The 16510-nt window shown below is 38.7% G+C and overlaps 1 protein-coding gene across 1 annotated transcript in view; it reads right to left on the bottom strand.

The window, feature by feature from the left end:
* SPIDR (scaffold protein involved in DNA repair) overlaps positions 1-16510 on the bottom strand; it is a 483830-nt gene that overhangs the window by 263467 nt on the left and 203853 nt on the right. Inside the window, exon 8 of the mRNA XM_025393220.1 lies at positions 10535-10754. Within this exon, the coding sequence (XP_025249005.1) occupies positions 10535-10754 (220 nt within the window). The remainder of the gene's footprint in view (positions 1-10534; positions 10755-16510) is intronic.

The raw sequence follows: 16510 nt of genomic DNA, 5'->3' as shown, positions 1-16510 counted from the left end.
TTTGCTAATATTTAGTTCAAATGTTGCCATTTCTGCTTCCCTCTACTGGAAATAACAATATACATATGAATACGAGAGACTCTGAGCAGTCCTACAATATAACAACTGGTACACATTTGAGGAGCCGTTTCCAAACTTATTTGAGCACAAAACACTTTAATCATATTTCTATGAACACCCTGCTATAGTCTGAATATGTTTCCCAAAGTTCAAGCATTAGAAACTTAATTTCCAATGCAACAGTACTGGGAGGTGGGACCTAATAAATTATGAGGGTGCTACCTTCCTGAATGGATTTATGTCATTGCCATGGGAGTGGGCTAGCTATCACAAGAATGGCCTTGTTATAAAAGCACGTTTGGCTCCCTCTTGCTTTTGTGCTCTCTTGCCCTTTCACCTTCTGCCATGGGGAGATGAAAAATGAAGGCCCTCAACAAATAGTGGTGCTATGCTCTTGGACTTCCCAGCTTCTAGAACCATAAGACAAATACATGTTTTTCTTTCTTTGAGACAGTGTCTCACTCTGTTACCCAAGCGGAAGTGCAGTAGTGTGATCATGGCTCAATGCAGCCTTGACCTCCCTGGGCTCAGGTGATTCTCCCACCTCAGCCTCCCAAGGAGCTGGGACTACAAGCATGCACCATCGTGCCTAGCTAATTTTTGTATTTTCTGTAGAGATGGGGTTTGCCCAGGCTGCTCACAAACTCCTGAAGTGAAGCAATCCACTGCCCACCTCAGCCTCCCAAAATGTTGGCATTATAGACAAGATCCACTGCACCGGGCTGACAAATTTCTATTGCTTATAAATTATGCAGTCTGAGATTTTCTGTTATAGCATCACAAAACAGACTAAGATATACCCCATTGAAGAGTGTCATCTAACTTCACTTCCTCCTCATGCAGAATAAATGACTACCTTCCTTCTCTTCCTTCCAGTTTTTCAGATTATCCAGATTATCCTCACAGTCTTTATCTTTTCCCTTTTCATACTGCATTAATTTTCTTTCCTACTTATTTCTTCTCAAGACACCCTGTAATTTTGATGAAAAAGACTGAATTCCTCGTTGTCCCAACAGGAAGATAATCTCACCCAGTAAACAAATCTTCCATCTTTAGTACTGCTTTGGTCTCAGCAATAGGAGCCAGCAATTTATTTATTTCAAAGAATCTCATGTGGCAAATATAAAACAGGAACCAAAGCAGTTGTGAATAGGCCAATGGGCTCTACCTCTGTCTGCTGCCAATTACCACACATGGGTTATACTAAAAACCCAGACAAGCCGACAGAGTTTCTCTTTTGGAATCACAACCTCTCTTGTGTTTACTCTAGGCTCTAATTACTGCTGGCACCAAAAAACTACCATTGACTGGGCCCCACAAATCGTCCCAGGTCTCCCATTTCAGTACATGGCATGATCATTCATTTGTTTGTGCAAGCCAAAAACTTAGTTGTCTTCCTTGTTTCCTATCTTTCCTTAAATACCACATCAAACCCATCAGCAAACCCTGTTGCCTGTAACTCCAAAATATATTCCAAATCCACTATTCCCCATCATAGTCCAAAGCACCACCGTCTTCCACACTTGGGCTACTCCCACAGCCTCCGAGATGCATTTATTCTGCCCTTCTACCTCCAGTCATCCTCCACAGACTTTAAAGGGTGAATCAGATCATCATGCCTCTCCTGTAAATCTCAGCTTGTTAACACCACACATGGGGAGGTTCTCCAGATTCATTTTCTGCTGCTACTGCCTTGGAATTTCCACTTTGTACACAAAGCACTATATACACCCCTGCATATGTCTTACAATAGGCCATTCTGACTTTTTGGTCTTTACTCATGTGGTCTCCTCTACTCCAAATGCCCTCATAGTCCCTCCCTTGCTTCTTTCTAACATAGCCCTTTTAGCTCAGATAGGACATCACCAACTTCAGGAAGCTACCCCTGATACCACATCTCTCAGTCTGTACTCTCCCCAGCACACACACACATAAACACAGGTACACACACACACTCTCACACATACACTCACATACATAACCACCCAGCCCTATTGACCTACCTACTGGTTGTGCTTACCTCCTCAATCCTCTTGCAACCTCTGTACAGATACCTATTACTACGCCTACAATGGTCTTTTATAACTTGTTTGTATTACTTTTCTCTTCCACCACACTGTGAGCTCCTTAAGGGCAGAAACAATTTGACATTCATGTTGAATGTTGTATTCTCAGGAATTCTAGTACAAGGCTTATTAAAGAGTAAGTTAAGTAAACATTCAGTAAATCATTTTAAATGAATGTACAAATCAACAAAGTCTCATTCAATTAGGGAGGATAAACAAGGCTGACAACATCTTCATGATGATTTAATACAATATTAATCATATAGTTACTGAGCGCCTACTACGTTTCAACCATTATTCTAGGCATTGGGAATACAGTAGTAAAAAAAATTTTGATTTGAATGTTTTAGCCAAAGCAGTAAGACATTAATCAGATAAAGAAGCATTAGTATTGGGAAGGAAATAACAAAATTATTATTCTAAGTGATATAACTATAAAAAGAAAAGCTGTCACCAGTAAATAAATATAAGAAAAAGTACAGGCATATCTTGGAGATACTGTAAGTATAGCTACAGACCACTCCAATAAAGTTATTATAACAGTAAAGCAAGTCACATGAATTTTTGTTTCCCATTGCATATAAAAGTTATGTTTACACTATATTATAGCCTGTAAGGTATGCAACAGCATTATATTTTAAAAAAAGTGCATACCTTAATCAAAAACACTTTATTGATAAAAAATGCAGCCTTCAGTAAGTCATAATCTTTTTGCTGAGAGAGGGTCTTGCCTTGATGTTGATTGCTACTGACTGATTGGGGTGGTGGTGTGCAAAGGCCGGAGTGGTTGTGGCAATTTCTTAAAGAGAACAATGAAGTTTGCTGCATCAATTGACTCTTCCTTTCTAGAAAGAGTTCTCTGTCACATGAGATACTGTTTGATGGTATTACTGGAACTTCTTTCAGAATTGCAGTAAAACCTCTCAAACTTGCTGCTGCTTTATCAATTAAGTTTATGGAATACTCTAAATTACTTGTTGTCCTCTCAACAATGTTCACAGCTCTTCACCAGTAATATATTCATCTAAAGAAATCAGTTTCTGGCCAGGCGCGGTGGCTCGTGCCTGTAGTACCAGCACTCTGGGAAGCCGAGGCGGTCAGATTACCTGAGGTCAGGAGTTCGAGACCAGCCTGGCCAACACAGTGAAACCCCATCTCCACTAAAAATACAAAAATTAGCCAGGCGTGGTGGCACATGCTTGTAATCCCAGCTATTGGGGAGGCTGAGGCAGAAGAATTGCTTGAGCCCGGGAAGCGGAGGTTGCAGTGAGCCAAGATTGTGCCACTGAACTTCAGCCTGGCTGATAGAGCGAGACTCTTGTCTCAAAACAAACAAACAAACAAACAAAAACAAGAACAAACAAACAAAACCAGTTTCTTTGCTCAATCATAAGAACCAACTCCTCATCCGTTAAAGTTAGGAGACTTCAGCAATTCAGTCCCATCTTCAGGCTTTACTTCTGAGTTCTCTTGCTTTTTCCACCACATCTGCAGTTACTTCCTCCACTGAAGTCTTAAACCCCTGAAGTCACTAATAAGGGTTGGAATCAACTTCTTCCATACTCCTGATAATGTTGATATTCTGACCTCCTCCCATGAGTCATGAATGTTCTTAATGGGAGGTAGAATGGTGAATCCTTTCAGGAAGGTTTTCAATTTACTTTGCTCAGACCCTTGAAAGGTGGCCGGGCACGGTGACTCACGCCTGTAATCCCAGCACTTTGGGAGGCTGAACTGGGTGGATCATGAGGTCAGGAGTTCGAGACCAGCCTGACCAACATGGTGAAACCCCGTCTCTACTAAAAATACAAAAATTAGCTGGGCATGGTGGCACACGCCTGTAATCCCAACTACTCAGGAGGCTGAGGCAGGAGAATCACTTGAACCTGGGAGGCGGAGGTTGCAGTGAGCTGAGATCGCACCACTGCACTCCAGCCTGGGCAACAGAGCGAGACTCCATCTCAAACAAACAAACAAAAAAGGGAATCATTATCTATGGCAGCAAGACTTGAAAGTCAAAGTTACCCCTTGATCCACAGGCTGCAGAATGGATGCTGTGTTAGAAGGCATGAAAACAACGTTCATCTCCTTGTACATCTAGAGCTCTCGGCTGACTAGGTGCATTGTCAATGAGGGGTAGTGTTTTAAAAGAAATTTTTTTTCTTTCTTTTTTTTTTTCCTGAGTAGTAGATCTCAACAGTTTGGCTTAAAGTATTCAGTAAACCATTCTGTAAACAGATGCACTGTCATCCAGGTTTTATTGTCCCATTTATAGAGCACAAGCAGAATAAATTTAGCATAATTCTTAAAGACCCTAGAATTTTCAAAATGGTAAATAAACACAGGCTTCAATTTAAAGTCACCAGCTGTATTAGACCTTAATAAAAGAGTCAGCCTGTCCTTGGAAGCTTTGAAGCCAGGCATTGCCTTTTCCTCTCCAGCTATGAAAGTCCTAGGTGGTATGTTCTTCGAATATAAGGCTGTTTCATCTACACTGAAAATCTGCTGTTTAGTGTAGCCACCTTCATCAATGATCTTAGCTATATCTTCTGGATAATTTGCTGCAGTTTCTCTGTCAGCACTTGCTACTTCATCTTGTACTTTTATATTATGGGGGAGTTTCTTAAATCTCATGAATCAACTTCTCATGAATCATGATCATGATTCTCATGAATCAGCTTCGAATTTTTCTTCCGAAGCTTCCTTACCTCTCTCAGCCTTCAAAGAACTGTAGAGGGTTACAGTCTTGCTCTGGAGTAGGCATTGGTTTAAGAGAATGTTATGGTTTGTTTGACCTTCTATCCAGACAACTCAAACTTTCTCCGTATTAGCAATAAGGCTTTCTCAATATTTGTATGCTCACTGGAATAGCACTTTTAGTTTCCTTCAAGAGCTTTTCCTTTTCATTCAATACTTGCCTAACTGGCACAAGAGGCCTAGCTTTTAGCCTGCCTTGCCTTTTGACATGCTTTCCTCACTAAGCTTAATCACTTCTAGCTTTTGGTTTAAAGTAAAAGATGTGCAATTCTTCCTTTCATGTGACCACTTAGAGGGCATATTAGGGTTATTAACTGGTCAGATTTCAATATTGTTGTGTCTCATGGAATAGGGAGGTCTGAGGATAGAAAGTGAGATGGGGGAACATCTGGTTGATGGAGCAGTTAGAGCACACACGGTATTTATCAATTAAGTTTGCCATCCTATATAGCCATGGTTCATGGCACCTCAAAATAATTACAATAGCAATATCAAAGATCACACATCACGGATCACCATAACAGATAATAATTATGAGAAACTCTGAAATATTGGGATAATTATTCAAATGTGATATAGAGACACGAGGTGAGCACATGCTGTTAGAAAAGTAGCACTGAGAGACTTGTTGGATTCAGGGTTGACAAACCTTCAATCTGTAAAAAGTGAAACATGGGTGAAGTGCTATAAAAGCAAAAAAGCACAGTAAAATGAAGTGGGCTATATTCAATGCTACTAGCTGCAGGGACTCTGCTATGAGGTTTACAAATGACTTAACAATATCAAGGAGTCAAAGCAGCAACAGCAAAAACAAAACACATACCCTTTACTATACTAAAACAGTTCCTAAAACCTACTTTGAAACAGTATCTGAAGTACATACCAAACTACATATATAACAATATCTACCACATAGCTGTTTATGATAGTAAAAGAACCAATATGTACCATATCCTGAGAATATGGAAAGTGTTTTAAAAATTATATCACATGTGTCTGTTGGCTGTATGAATGTCTTCTTTTGAGAAATGTCTGTTCATATCCTTTGCCCACTTTTTGATGGGGTTGTTTGTTTTTTTCTTGTAAATTTGTTTGAGTTCTTTGTAGGTTCTGGATATTAGCCCTTTGTCAGATGAGTAGATTGCAAAAATTTTCTCCCATTCTATAGGTTGCCTGTTCACTCTGGTGCAGCACAGCAACATGGCACAAGTATACATATGTAACAAACCTGCACGTTATGCACATGTACCCTAGAACTTAAAGTATAATAATAATAAAAAAAAAAGAAAAGAAATAAAAATGGTCCATGCATGAACTAAAAAAAAAAAAATTATATCACACTGTGCAGCCATAAAAAATGTTGAGTGTGGTGTGATGAGAAACTGGCAGCAGCTGAGACAGCTTCAATCTTTACAGGTTACTAGGGAAATCATATATCAAAAGCCTCAAAACCCACTGGTATTCTATGACCAAGAATTTCTACTTCTAGAAATAGTCTAAGAACCAAATCAGAAGGCAGGTATAATGATAAATATTTCACCCAAGCAGTGTTTAAAACAGCTAAAAATAGAAAGCAACCTTAACAATCCTAAATAAGAGGATGTTTAAATTACCACATATTCATATAGTGGAATACTAAGTAGTGACTAAAAAGATGACGATATGAATGGACCGATGGAAGGGTATACTCATGACAATAGGGAAAGTCAGACTTCACTCTTCCAGCATACTGGGATGTGTATTCTGAGGAGAAGCAAAGTATTGGTATCAGGGGATACCAATAAATACTTCTGAATGAATGAGAGGTGTCCTGGTTGTCCCTGGATACACTCTCACACACTTAACCTCTCACCCACCCTCATTCTGGCATTAGATTTCATGGCAGGATGTAATCAGGCAGATGGTTTCTACCTTCCTCTCTCCCCAATATCATTATAGTAAATTCCTTCATTTGTTTTTTCTACTATATCTGTGTTCAAGTGGTGAGATGTTTCTTTGGAATCATTATAAAGCTTTCAATTTGCTTGAGTAGTAAAAGCTGTTTATTCATTAGTTAATAAATGTTGAAACTATGGGACATGGGATTCATTTTACTATTTTATTTTTATATGTCTGAAATTACATAGATTAATGCATTTTTTAATAAGTTGGTTACTGTTATACAATTCTATGACTATTTCATAATGCAATTAATTAGAGGCAAGACATTTTACTTCTATCTTTATTTTCAGATTGCCAGAGGCAAAGCTGCATTACATCTCATTGGAATCCAATGAGAATTTATCAAGTAATATCTACAGAGGGCTCTTGAGCACCTCGAGGTAAGCAGCCATTATACCTAAACTCACATTTATTACTCCAGGACCAATATGAGCATCTAAAGTCTACTGATTCTTTTAAAAAACTGTGCCCATGTTAAAAAACAGTTTAAATGAACACAGAAGGGTGCTAGTGGGAAAAGGACAGCCAGCCCACAAGGAAAAATATATTCACTATTATTTCTTAAGTTTCCATTAAAAAAAAAAAAAAAAAGACTAGTCCTTTAAAAATTAGTTTGGTTTTCTTTCATTAAGTATGAGGTGTTTTTTTTTGTTGTGCATTTTTTTTTTTTTTTTTTTTTTTTGTAGACAGGGTCTTGCTCTGTCACCCAGGCTGGAATGCAGTGGTGCAATCTTGGCTACCTGCAACCTCCATCTCCTGGGCTCAAGTGATTCTCTCACCTTACCCTCCCAAGTAGCTGGGACCACAGGCACACGCCACCCACACCCAGCTACTTTCTGTGTTTTTAGTAGAGACGGGGTTTCACCGTGTTGGCCAGGCTGGTCTCGAACTCCTGACCTCAAATGATCCGCCTGCCTTGGCCTCCTAAACTGCTGGGATTATAGGCGTGAGCTAACGCGCCTGGCCTCTTCTATTTTCTTAAGTATTATATGTTGAATACAGGCAAATAATCACTTGACAGCCCACAGGCATTCCTGCGGAGAGTAACACCCAGGGGTTGTTTGGTAAGATCCAGACCAACAAACATTCCAAAGTCTAATGATAATAACTCATTTACTTGTAAAGTCTAAGGAGTCACTGGGATTTAGAAATTCTTGGTCATATAAATCTTTGTAGATAAGCTTGATCTAATTTTACTTCTCATAAGCCCAAGAAAATGTCCTACATTTAAAGCCTCTAAAACATCTTCCCTGAAGGAAAATAATCATATTGAGGTATTTAAAAAACAAGGTCATTTAATAAATGCATTTTAAAACATATAAAGGTGTGCCAAAAACATCAGAAGTTGAGAAGGGACCAGGCCTGGTGGCTCAGGCCTATAATCCCAGAACTTTGGGAGGCCAATGTAGGAGGACTGCTTGAGGCCAGGAGTTTGAGACCAGCCTAGGCAACATAACAAGACTCTGTCTCTACAAAAAATAGAAAAAGAAAAAAAGAATTTAAAAAGCTGAGGAGGGAGCAGATTTTTTAAAAATAATAACAATAAAAGGCTCTGCCACCACAAATGAACTTAGACACTAATGAAAGAGCTAAATTCCACAAGGGAGTAAAACCAAGGGATGAACAAAGAAGATCCGAATGAGGACTGATTTCTGAAGGAGGGAAGACAGGTTCAAGGTAAGAGAGATGCTGACAGAAGTCCTGTGCTGCTGTGCACTCCATGAACACGGAGAGGGGAGCATCACGTCAGAACCCTGGCCAGACACTACCTTTAAAGCCCTACTCCGTGAATGCAGAGATTAACCTACCCTAAAAAACCTATCAATTTGTTTTTAATCCAGTAAGTTAAACCTAAAGTTATTATAGAAAAATAGGCAGGATTACATAACTTACATATAGATTACGTATAGTCACTGGGATGTGTTAAACACATAATTGAATATTTAAGAATTAAAAAAAATGTTGGAAGATTATAGTCCAAATTGTTAACAGCAGTCATCTACAATGAGTGTGATTAATTGAAGAGGTGGGGGTAAGAGGATTCACTTTCTAAGTTATATATTTCTGAATTAACTTTTACAATGCATATTTGAAAATAAATGTTAAAGGCAAATATTTAAAGCAAAAAAGAAAGGAAGCAATTATTAGGAGGAAAGTTCTAAAAATTAAGCTTAATGAGATGTGAGTAGTCCCAGCGGTTATTAAAACACCATATAAAACTATAGTAATTGAAATAGTATAATACTAGCATGTGCAAATACAGTTACATTAAAAGAGCAAATAGCCCAAAATATATGTAGGTATTTAGTACACGATAAAGGCAGCATTAAAATCATATGAAGAAAAAACAGAATGTTCAATAAATAATGTTGGGACTGCTGGTGGCCATTTGGAAAAAAATAAAATTGCATTCACTACCTCACATATTACACATAAATTCCAGGAGTGTCAAAAGACTTAAATGTAAAATTTTTTAAAATCCATAAAAGTCTTAGAATAAAACAGAGAATAACTTTTATACCTCATAGTAAGGAAAACCTTTCTATCAATGACACAAAACCCACAGAAGAAAAGGTGGGTAAAATCAACCACAGAAAAACAGAAAATTTCTGCTCATCAAAAACAAAGGAACAAAACAAACCCCTGCCCCCTAAAAACGTCAAAAGTCAAATGACAAATGGGGAATGAACTAACTGCAATGTGTATGACTGACAAGGCGCTACTTTTTTTTTTTTTTTTTATCATTTATAAAAAGTTGGTAGAAATCACTAGGGCCGAGAGTCTAAGAGAAGAAAGGTCAAAAGTTATCAATGGACATAAAATGAAATATAAATGATTCTTAGACATGGAGAAATATGCCTAAGCCCATTTTATGTAAGAGAAATACAAATTAAAATGATAAACATCATATTTCCAATTTTTAACTTGGTCTAGATCAATAGAGTAGGTTTGTAAAGGAGAAGAAAAAGGCACTTCAGGCATTGCTAGTGGGAACATAAAATGGTGCCATTTGACAGTCTGCTAAAATTAAAGAGGCACATATCCTCTGATCTAGCAATAATACTTATAAAAATTTATCCTATAGCCCTTCCTCATACACAATGAAAACTTATAAAAAATTACCAGCAAATTAATAACTAGCTCTTAAAACAAGGGTGCTCAAACTTTTCGTCAGAAGTAGTATGTTTTTCTTCTATTCATGCTAAAAATCAATATCCCACTGCAAAAGAGAGCAAACGTAGTATCCTTTAAAATACTTTCTGATCCAATAATGACCACTTTTGCTCCTGCAATTCAAACACTAGTATATCTTAATTCATGCTTTTTATTCTCCCCTCTCAAGTGACTAAGAAATATGTAATTAATGTGTTATCCTATTGTCACATAATGCCTGTTAACAAAATTATTTTTCTAAGAAACATAAAAACAAAAACAGCCAGATCTTATAACACATCCTTGGGCAAGAATCTTAATACAGTTGTTTCCTCAACCCTCTCACCCCAAATTATCAGAAATTTGCTGACAGAAGTGGAAACGAGCCATCAGAGACAATCCAGTGCTTCTCTGACAGAAAACCCATGTCCAATCCTGGCTCTCTTCCTCTGGCATTGCTCTATGATAAAGTGACAAAAATGTTCCTGATAAAAATGTCTTTTCTTATGAGGCTGACTCACAGTTGGTGACTGCTGGATTCAGTTCTACGCACTCACCAGGGAGGGAAGATCCGGACAGTGTCCTGGGGACGGCTCCTGAGGTAGCCTGCAGTCTCCTTGGTGAAGAGAACTTTCAGGCCAGCTCCAGGCCTGGGGGTCACACTTCGGGAGGGGCTGGTGGCTGGCGGCCCCAATAACTGCTCACACATGGCAACTTGCATGGCACATTCCTCGTGCAGCTCTAAAATTTTCACAGTTAATACACCGGATTTTCTACCTAGAAGTTGAAGAAAAGAACAAAGCAAAAATGAAATCAAAAGACAGATGATTCAAGCGTGAATAAAGTGTCATGAAAAAAAGATCCACATGCAGATAGCACTCTTCACCTGGAGAAAATGGTCTCCACATTTTGCAAAGTAAAACAGAGACACTACCATGCTCACTATAACACTTTTCTTTAATCAAAATAGGCTTGCATGTTGCATTTAATAAACAGATTTTAAGCAACATAAAATAAACAGTCTTCTGTCATGAAGAAATAGGCCTGTATAAATAGAAACCTTAGACCCATCATTTTAAAGAGCACGCTTTTTACTCCAAGTCTCAAATCCTTTGATGACCACAAGGAGAATATGGCCACTGTGGATTCTTCTTCTTCTTCTTAAGGATGGACCCTCCTCTTTATTATGTTTTGATTCTCTGCTTTGAAATCATGTATGTTACTAGCTGGCTGCAACTGTTCCAATGATCAGAAGGGCTAACAGTTGAAGAGTTATGTGGACTGCTGGGTATTAGAGCTCTAGATTGAAACGGGTGGAATTTGATCTGGATTCAAGTACTGGTTTCCTTATTAAGTTGGCCAAGTTCCATGGCATTCAACACTTCAATTCTCTTATGTGTAAAATGGAGATCCTGCCACCTGCCCCAGGAAACATTTGTTCGGATTAAATGAGATAACTAAAGTTGAGAGTGTGCATAGCCTATACCCCAGAATTCTTAGGTAGGTACCCAGAAACTGTCAGATGCACCAGTATACCTAAACAAGGATACACATCTCAGCGTTGTTTATAAGAGTAGAAAACTGCACCTAGCATAAATCAGTAAGATGGGTAAACTATGGTGTGTTCATACAACAGAACACTGTACGGCACTTAAAATGAGGTGAACTAGATGTGTAAGAATCAGATGAAGAGGTCTCAAGAAATGAAAGGGGATAAACAGGATATACAGAGTATGACACCTACAATGTAATTTTAAAAAACACAGAAATCAATATAATATTGTTTATGAATACAAGATAAGTATAAAAATATAAATAGAAGGATTCACAGAAAAGTCATGAAAGCCACTGTCTCTAAGGAGACAGAAAGAGGAGTATGACTCAGGAGGGGAACCCGGAGGGTTTCAAATTTATGTGTCATATTGTTTCTGTTACAAAAGTATGGGAAACAAACAAAAAAAAAGGACAAAGGATTGACATGTGTTACTAATTCCAGGCAGTGAGTCTGCTTATGTGTTTCTATTACTCTCTGTGCTTTTTAACTAAAAAAAAAATACATAAATTGAGAACAACAAAAATGAAGGGTACAACATACTGCCTTGTTAATAACAGATATTCACTAATGTGAGTTTCTCTACCACTTCAGCCAACTGGTTAATAGTGAATAATAAAAATTAATATTTAAATAGTGCTAAGATTTTAATTGTACAGTTTGAGTTTCTATTTCTTTCTCCCTCTCACTTTTTCTTCATTCATTTCACATTCAACCCCAAATTTTTCATCCCTTTCTTTATCTAGGTGTCCATGGCACATGACCATATACTGGGCCCTGGGTCACCTTGCCTCCCCTGAGCACTGTTTTGGACAACTATTTCTTAAGGCAAGAAAACAGAATGGGGGAAGGATATGAATAAGCACAATGTACAAGCAGCATATAATGAGTTTCTGCTAGTCACTCTAGGGAGGGAACAGAGGAATGAAACCAACTTGTAAAGAAAGGCACTAAGAAGTGAATACACAGATGCTTCACCACAACAGGCATTCTGTGAATGAAAAGTAGCTCATCTTCAATTGGTAAACTGGAAAAGAAATCAGGATAATGTGGAGGTCACTTCAGTCCACAAATTTTTTTTCCTCAGCAGGGCAGCCAGAGCAGTCTGTGCAGAATTAGAGTCTTCAGAAGCAAAGGGAAAAGCCCTAGATTTAGGAGTTACAGTGGCCACAGGAGCATTCTGAGACATAATTTAAGAATTTTTAAAACTCGTACCTATACTCAACTCAGGGTTCATTCCCAGCACTGCACAGGCCTCAAGCCTCCCCTGTCCCCCACTGACAGCAGCAGCTGTCAGGGATCCAGGGCCACTTCTGCTCTCAAGCACCAACAGTCTGCTCAAGTTCAAGTGTGCCAGCTAAGTACAGGCTCTTGGTTCTGGGCACTGTGGCAGCCCCCAGCCATGCTCAGCTGCCTGCCCAAGCAGCACAAGTTCTCTTCAGAAACTAATTCTTGTCTTGGGCAGCTCAAGTCCCCATAGACCCTGACAGATTTTATAAATGCAGGCTATTATAGAAATACATAAATAGTATTACAGAAGAAATACTTATGTATCTAAGATGCATCATACTGCCTGACTACAGTGTCTTCGAAGATTTCTATGATAAATCTTGACAATATTCTAGTAACTATGAATTTTGATCAAGATCTATAGCACCAAATAACTTGTAGAATAACATTTTATGATGTTGGCTACCACTGCAGTGCTGCACACAGCAGCTCATGTGGTGACTAAATAGCCCTTGGAAGCAATACTGAGCAGCGCTCCCATGACAGTGACACTAAGTCAGGGACAGGGCTATCCTTTCCACCAAGCATTCTAAAGCTCTTTCTACAAAACACCCTCCATGGCTTTCCTTCCCAGGAGAAAATAAAGCAGGGTAAGCTCCTCCTTGTCTGAGAGAGAAAAAAGCAAGGGGCAACTTATACCAAAAATGTGCTTGAAGGAAGCTTTTATTTTATTTTTAGAGACAGGGTCTTGCTCTGTCGCCCAGGCTGGAGTACAGTGGTGTGACCTTGGTTTACTGCAGCCTCAATAACCTGGGCTCAAGGGATCCTCCCACCTCAGCCTCTCAAGTAGCTGGGATGACAGGCTTACACCACCATAACATCCAGCTAATTTTCTTACGTTTTTGGAGAGACAGGGTCTCACTTTGTTGCCCAGGCTGGTCTTGAAGTCCTGGGCTCAAGTGATCTTCCTGCCTCAGCCTCTCAAAGTGCTGGAATTACAGGCATGAGCCACCATGCCTGGCAGAAGTAAGCTTTTAATCCAAGCAGGGGATGTACTCATTTTACAAACAAAGAACAATGCTTTGCAATTAGATGTTGAGTACATAAAAGGCCATTTTAGTGCTACCAGGCAACATTTTCCATAACTGCTACAAGACAGCCAAAATATCGCCTTGTCCAGGAAGTGTTTTCTGAATCTCAGCCAGAAGCAACTATTCCTTCCCTTGAAAATCCCCAAATACTTTATCTGTCTCATAAGAGTGTCCTTAGTTTTAAATGGACACAGTAGTGGCTAACCCAAGAGCACTACAATCACAGGTGCAAACACAGCAAATGTACCACGAAGTGCCTGGCCATGCAAGGATGGCAGCCACTGTCACTGCCATCAGTTCTTTAAGGCATTTTCAAGGCCATTCTCTTATTTGATCCACAACAACCCTATGAAATAGGTAAGGAACATATTAATCTCACTTTTTGCCACATAAGAAAACTGAAAAATAAAGCTAGTTGCTCAAGTGACTTTCTTAAGAACAGAGAGGATGACTGGCAGGTCTAATATCGGTAATCAAGTATCCTTACAAGTCAAGGACCAAAATGTCTCTCAGATAAATGCCAGTTAAGCATAGGAAATTGTGAGTGACGGGGTTTTTCCCCCCTACTTCATTATGCTATGACATAGGGCTTGTTTAAAATGTAAAGACAGACAATGCTTCAGGTTGAGAAATGGACTCTGAGGCCTATTGCTGTGGCTGGACACAGTGAGGGTTTCAACAGAACTTGCACTGAAAAAGAGGATAACTTGCCAAGTGCTCATCATCAAAGAGAAAGTACCATAAAGATCAAATGGTGACCACAAATACTAATATACAATAGCAAAGATGTTAAACAATTAAGAAACAGGAACAGAAAGATTCAATGAAGATACACCAAGATATCTAGTAATTTCTATCCATGCATATGCCTAGCAGATGAAACAGAATTCTTAGTTAAAAATGGACAGTATTTAACTTAAAGAATAACATTTGCTGAACAACTGCATGAATTCGTTATTTAATCAGCTAACTGCTCTTTGAAAAGTCTTTCGTTTTAAACAACCAAGAGGCCACCCCCACACACACAAATCTGAGCAAATGACTCAGCATAGTGGCTCACACCTGTAACTCCGGCACTTTGGGAGGCCAGGGCGGGAGGACAGCTTGAGGCCAGGAGTTCGAGACCAGCCTGAGCAGCACAGTGAGACCCCCCCAGCTTTACAAAAATAAAAATATAAAAATTAGCCAGGCACAGTGGAGTATACTGTAGTTTCAGCTACCTGAGAGGCTGAGGCAGGAGGATCTCTTGAGTCCAGGAATTTGAGGTTATAGTAAGCTATGATGACACCACTGTACTAACTGGCCTCCCTAGTCAAGTACCTGACTCACAGAGTGAGATCCTGTCTCTCAAAAAAGAAAAAAATAAAAATGGAAAAAAAAGAAACACAAAACAATAAATTGAGCAAATGATAGAATAATAAAATATGTCTGACTACTGATAAATGCCTTTTTTGTTGTTGTTGAAATATACAGGTAGTCAGGGTCCAATTATACTCATGTCAACTCAAGTCTTCCTAAGTAGGTTATATTGAATTAATATATGAGTGTAACAAATAACTATACAAGAAAGGACAAAGTGAAACAAGTTAGTATGAGGGGAGAGATACTGAAATTATTCTCCAATAGAGGGCAGGAACATCTGTAAGTCTTTCTAACAGAAACACTTTTCGTAACATAATTGCTGCCACTAATGTTAAGTTGTCTATTTTCCAAACACTGACCACATGGTAATTTGGAATTTTCCTCCTACATTACTGCTCTGTCTCTCTTTATCTTCAGAGATATCCTGAAAGGCTAGCCTACCCAGTTATCTTGCTCTAAAACATATGTTCTAGTATTCCCTGAAATTGGTACTTTTGTCTTCTTCTGGTCAGTTCATCAACAAGTGTCCACTGTTCCTTTTCCCTCTCACGTTCACTCAGCATGCATGTGAGTGTGCAGATGCACACACATACACACACAGAGAATCATGAGCAAGTACCAGGGGTCAAGGATGGACATCAGGGGGTTTTAAAGTCAATCTGCTTCCCATATGGACAGGACCTCTATCTTTAACACTCTGACACTGGTTACCACCAGCTGTGATAATTATTTATCTTGCTGCAGTCACTCCAAACTACCATGCTATATAATCAGTGTACATTTTACTATTTTTGAAATATTTTATAGCTTTCCCCCCAAAATAATACATGTATCCATTACTAAAATGGTTTTATTTGGCGTGTTTCTGTTAGTTACTTGTGAAGTTTAATATCTTTAACAAACTCTATGCCCTATTTTACTGACTTCTCACAGCATTTTGAGGCTCCTAGCATTGTAAAATGAAGGGCGTATACCTTGCTCTATGTTTTTCCTCCCCAACATGCTACACAATTTTAATTCCACATAATTCCACTTTCATTGTCAAGGTTAATGTTCATAGTATATCCTATAACCTATGCCAAATCTCTGTGCTCCAGCCATGTCTGACTCCAAGAGTTAACAAATAACAAATTTACATTAGCACAATTATATAAACAAAATTCAATATCTGACCAGGGTCTTAGGATTGCATTTAAATAAGAGTATCTCAGACTTAGGTCAAATGATCTGACTGTAATAATTCTTATGATCATTTAGGCCTTCCAAATGCCAAAAGAGAAAGGACTATAATTCTGGTG

The sequence above is a fragment of the Theropithecus gelada genome, chromosome 8, assembly GCF_003255815.1.
Source record: "Theropithecus gelada isolate Dixy chromosome 8, Tgel_1.0, whole genome shotgun sequence".
NCBI lineage: Eukaryota > Metazoa > Chordata > Mammalia > Primates > Cercopithecidae > Theropithecus > Theropithecus gelada.
The sequence above is the reverse complement of the archived record's forward strand: the minus strand, read 5'-3'. Positions and strand labels throughout refer to the sequence as shown.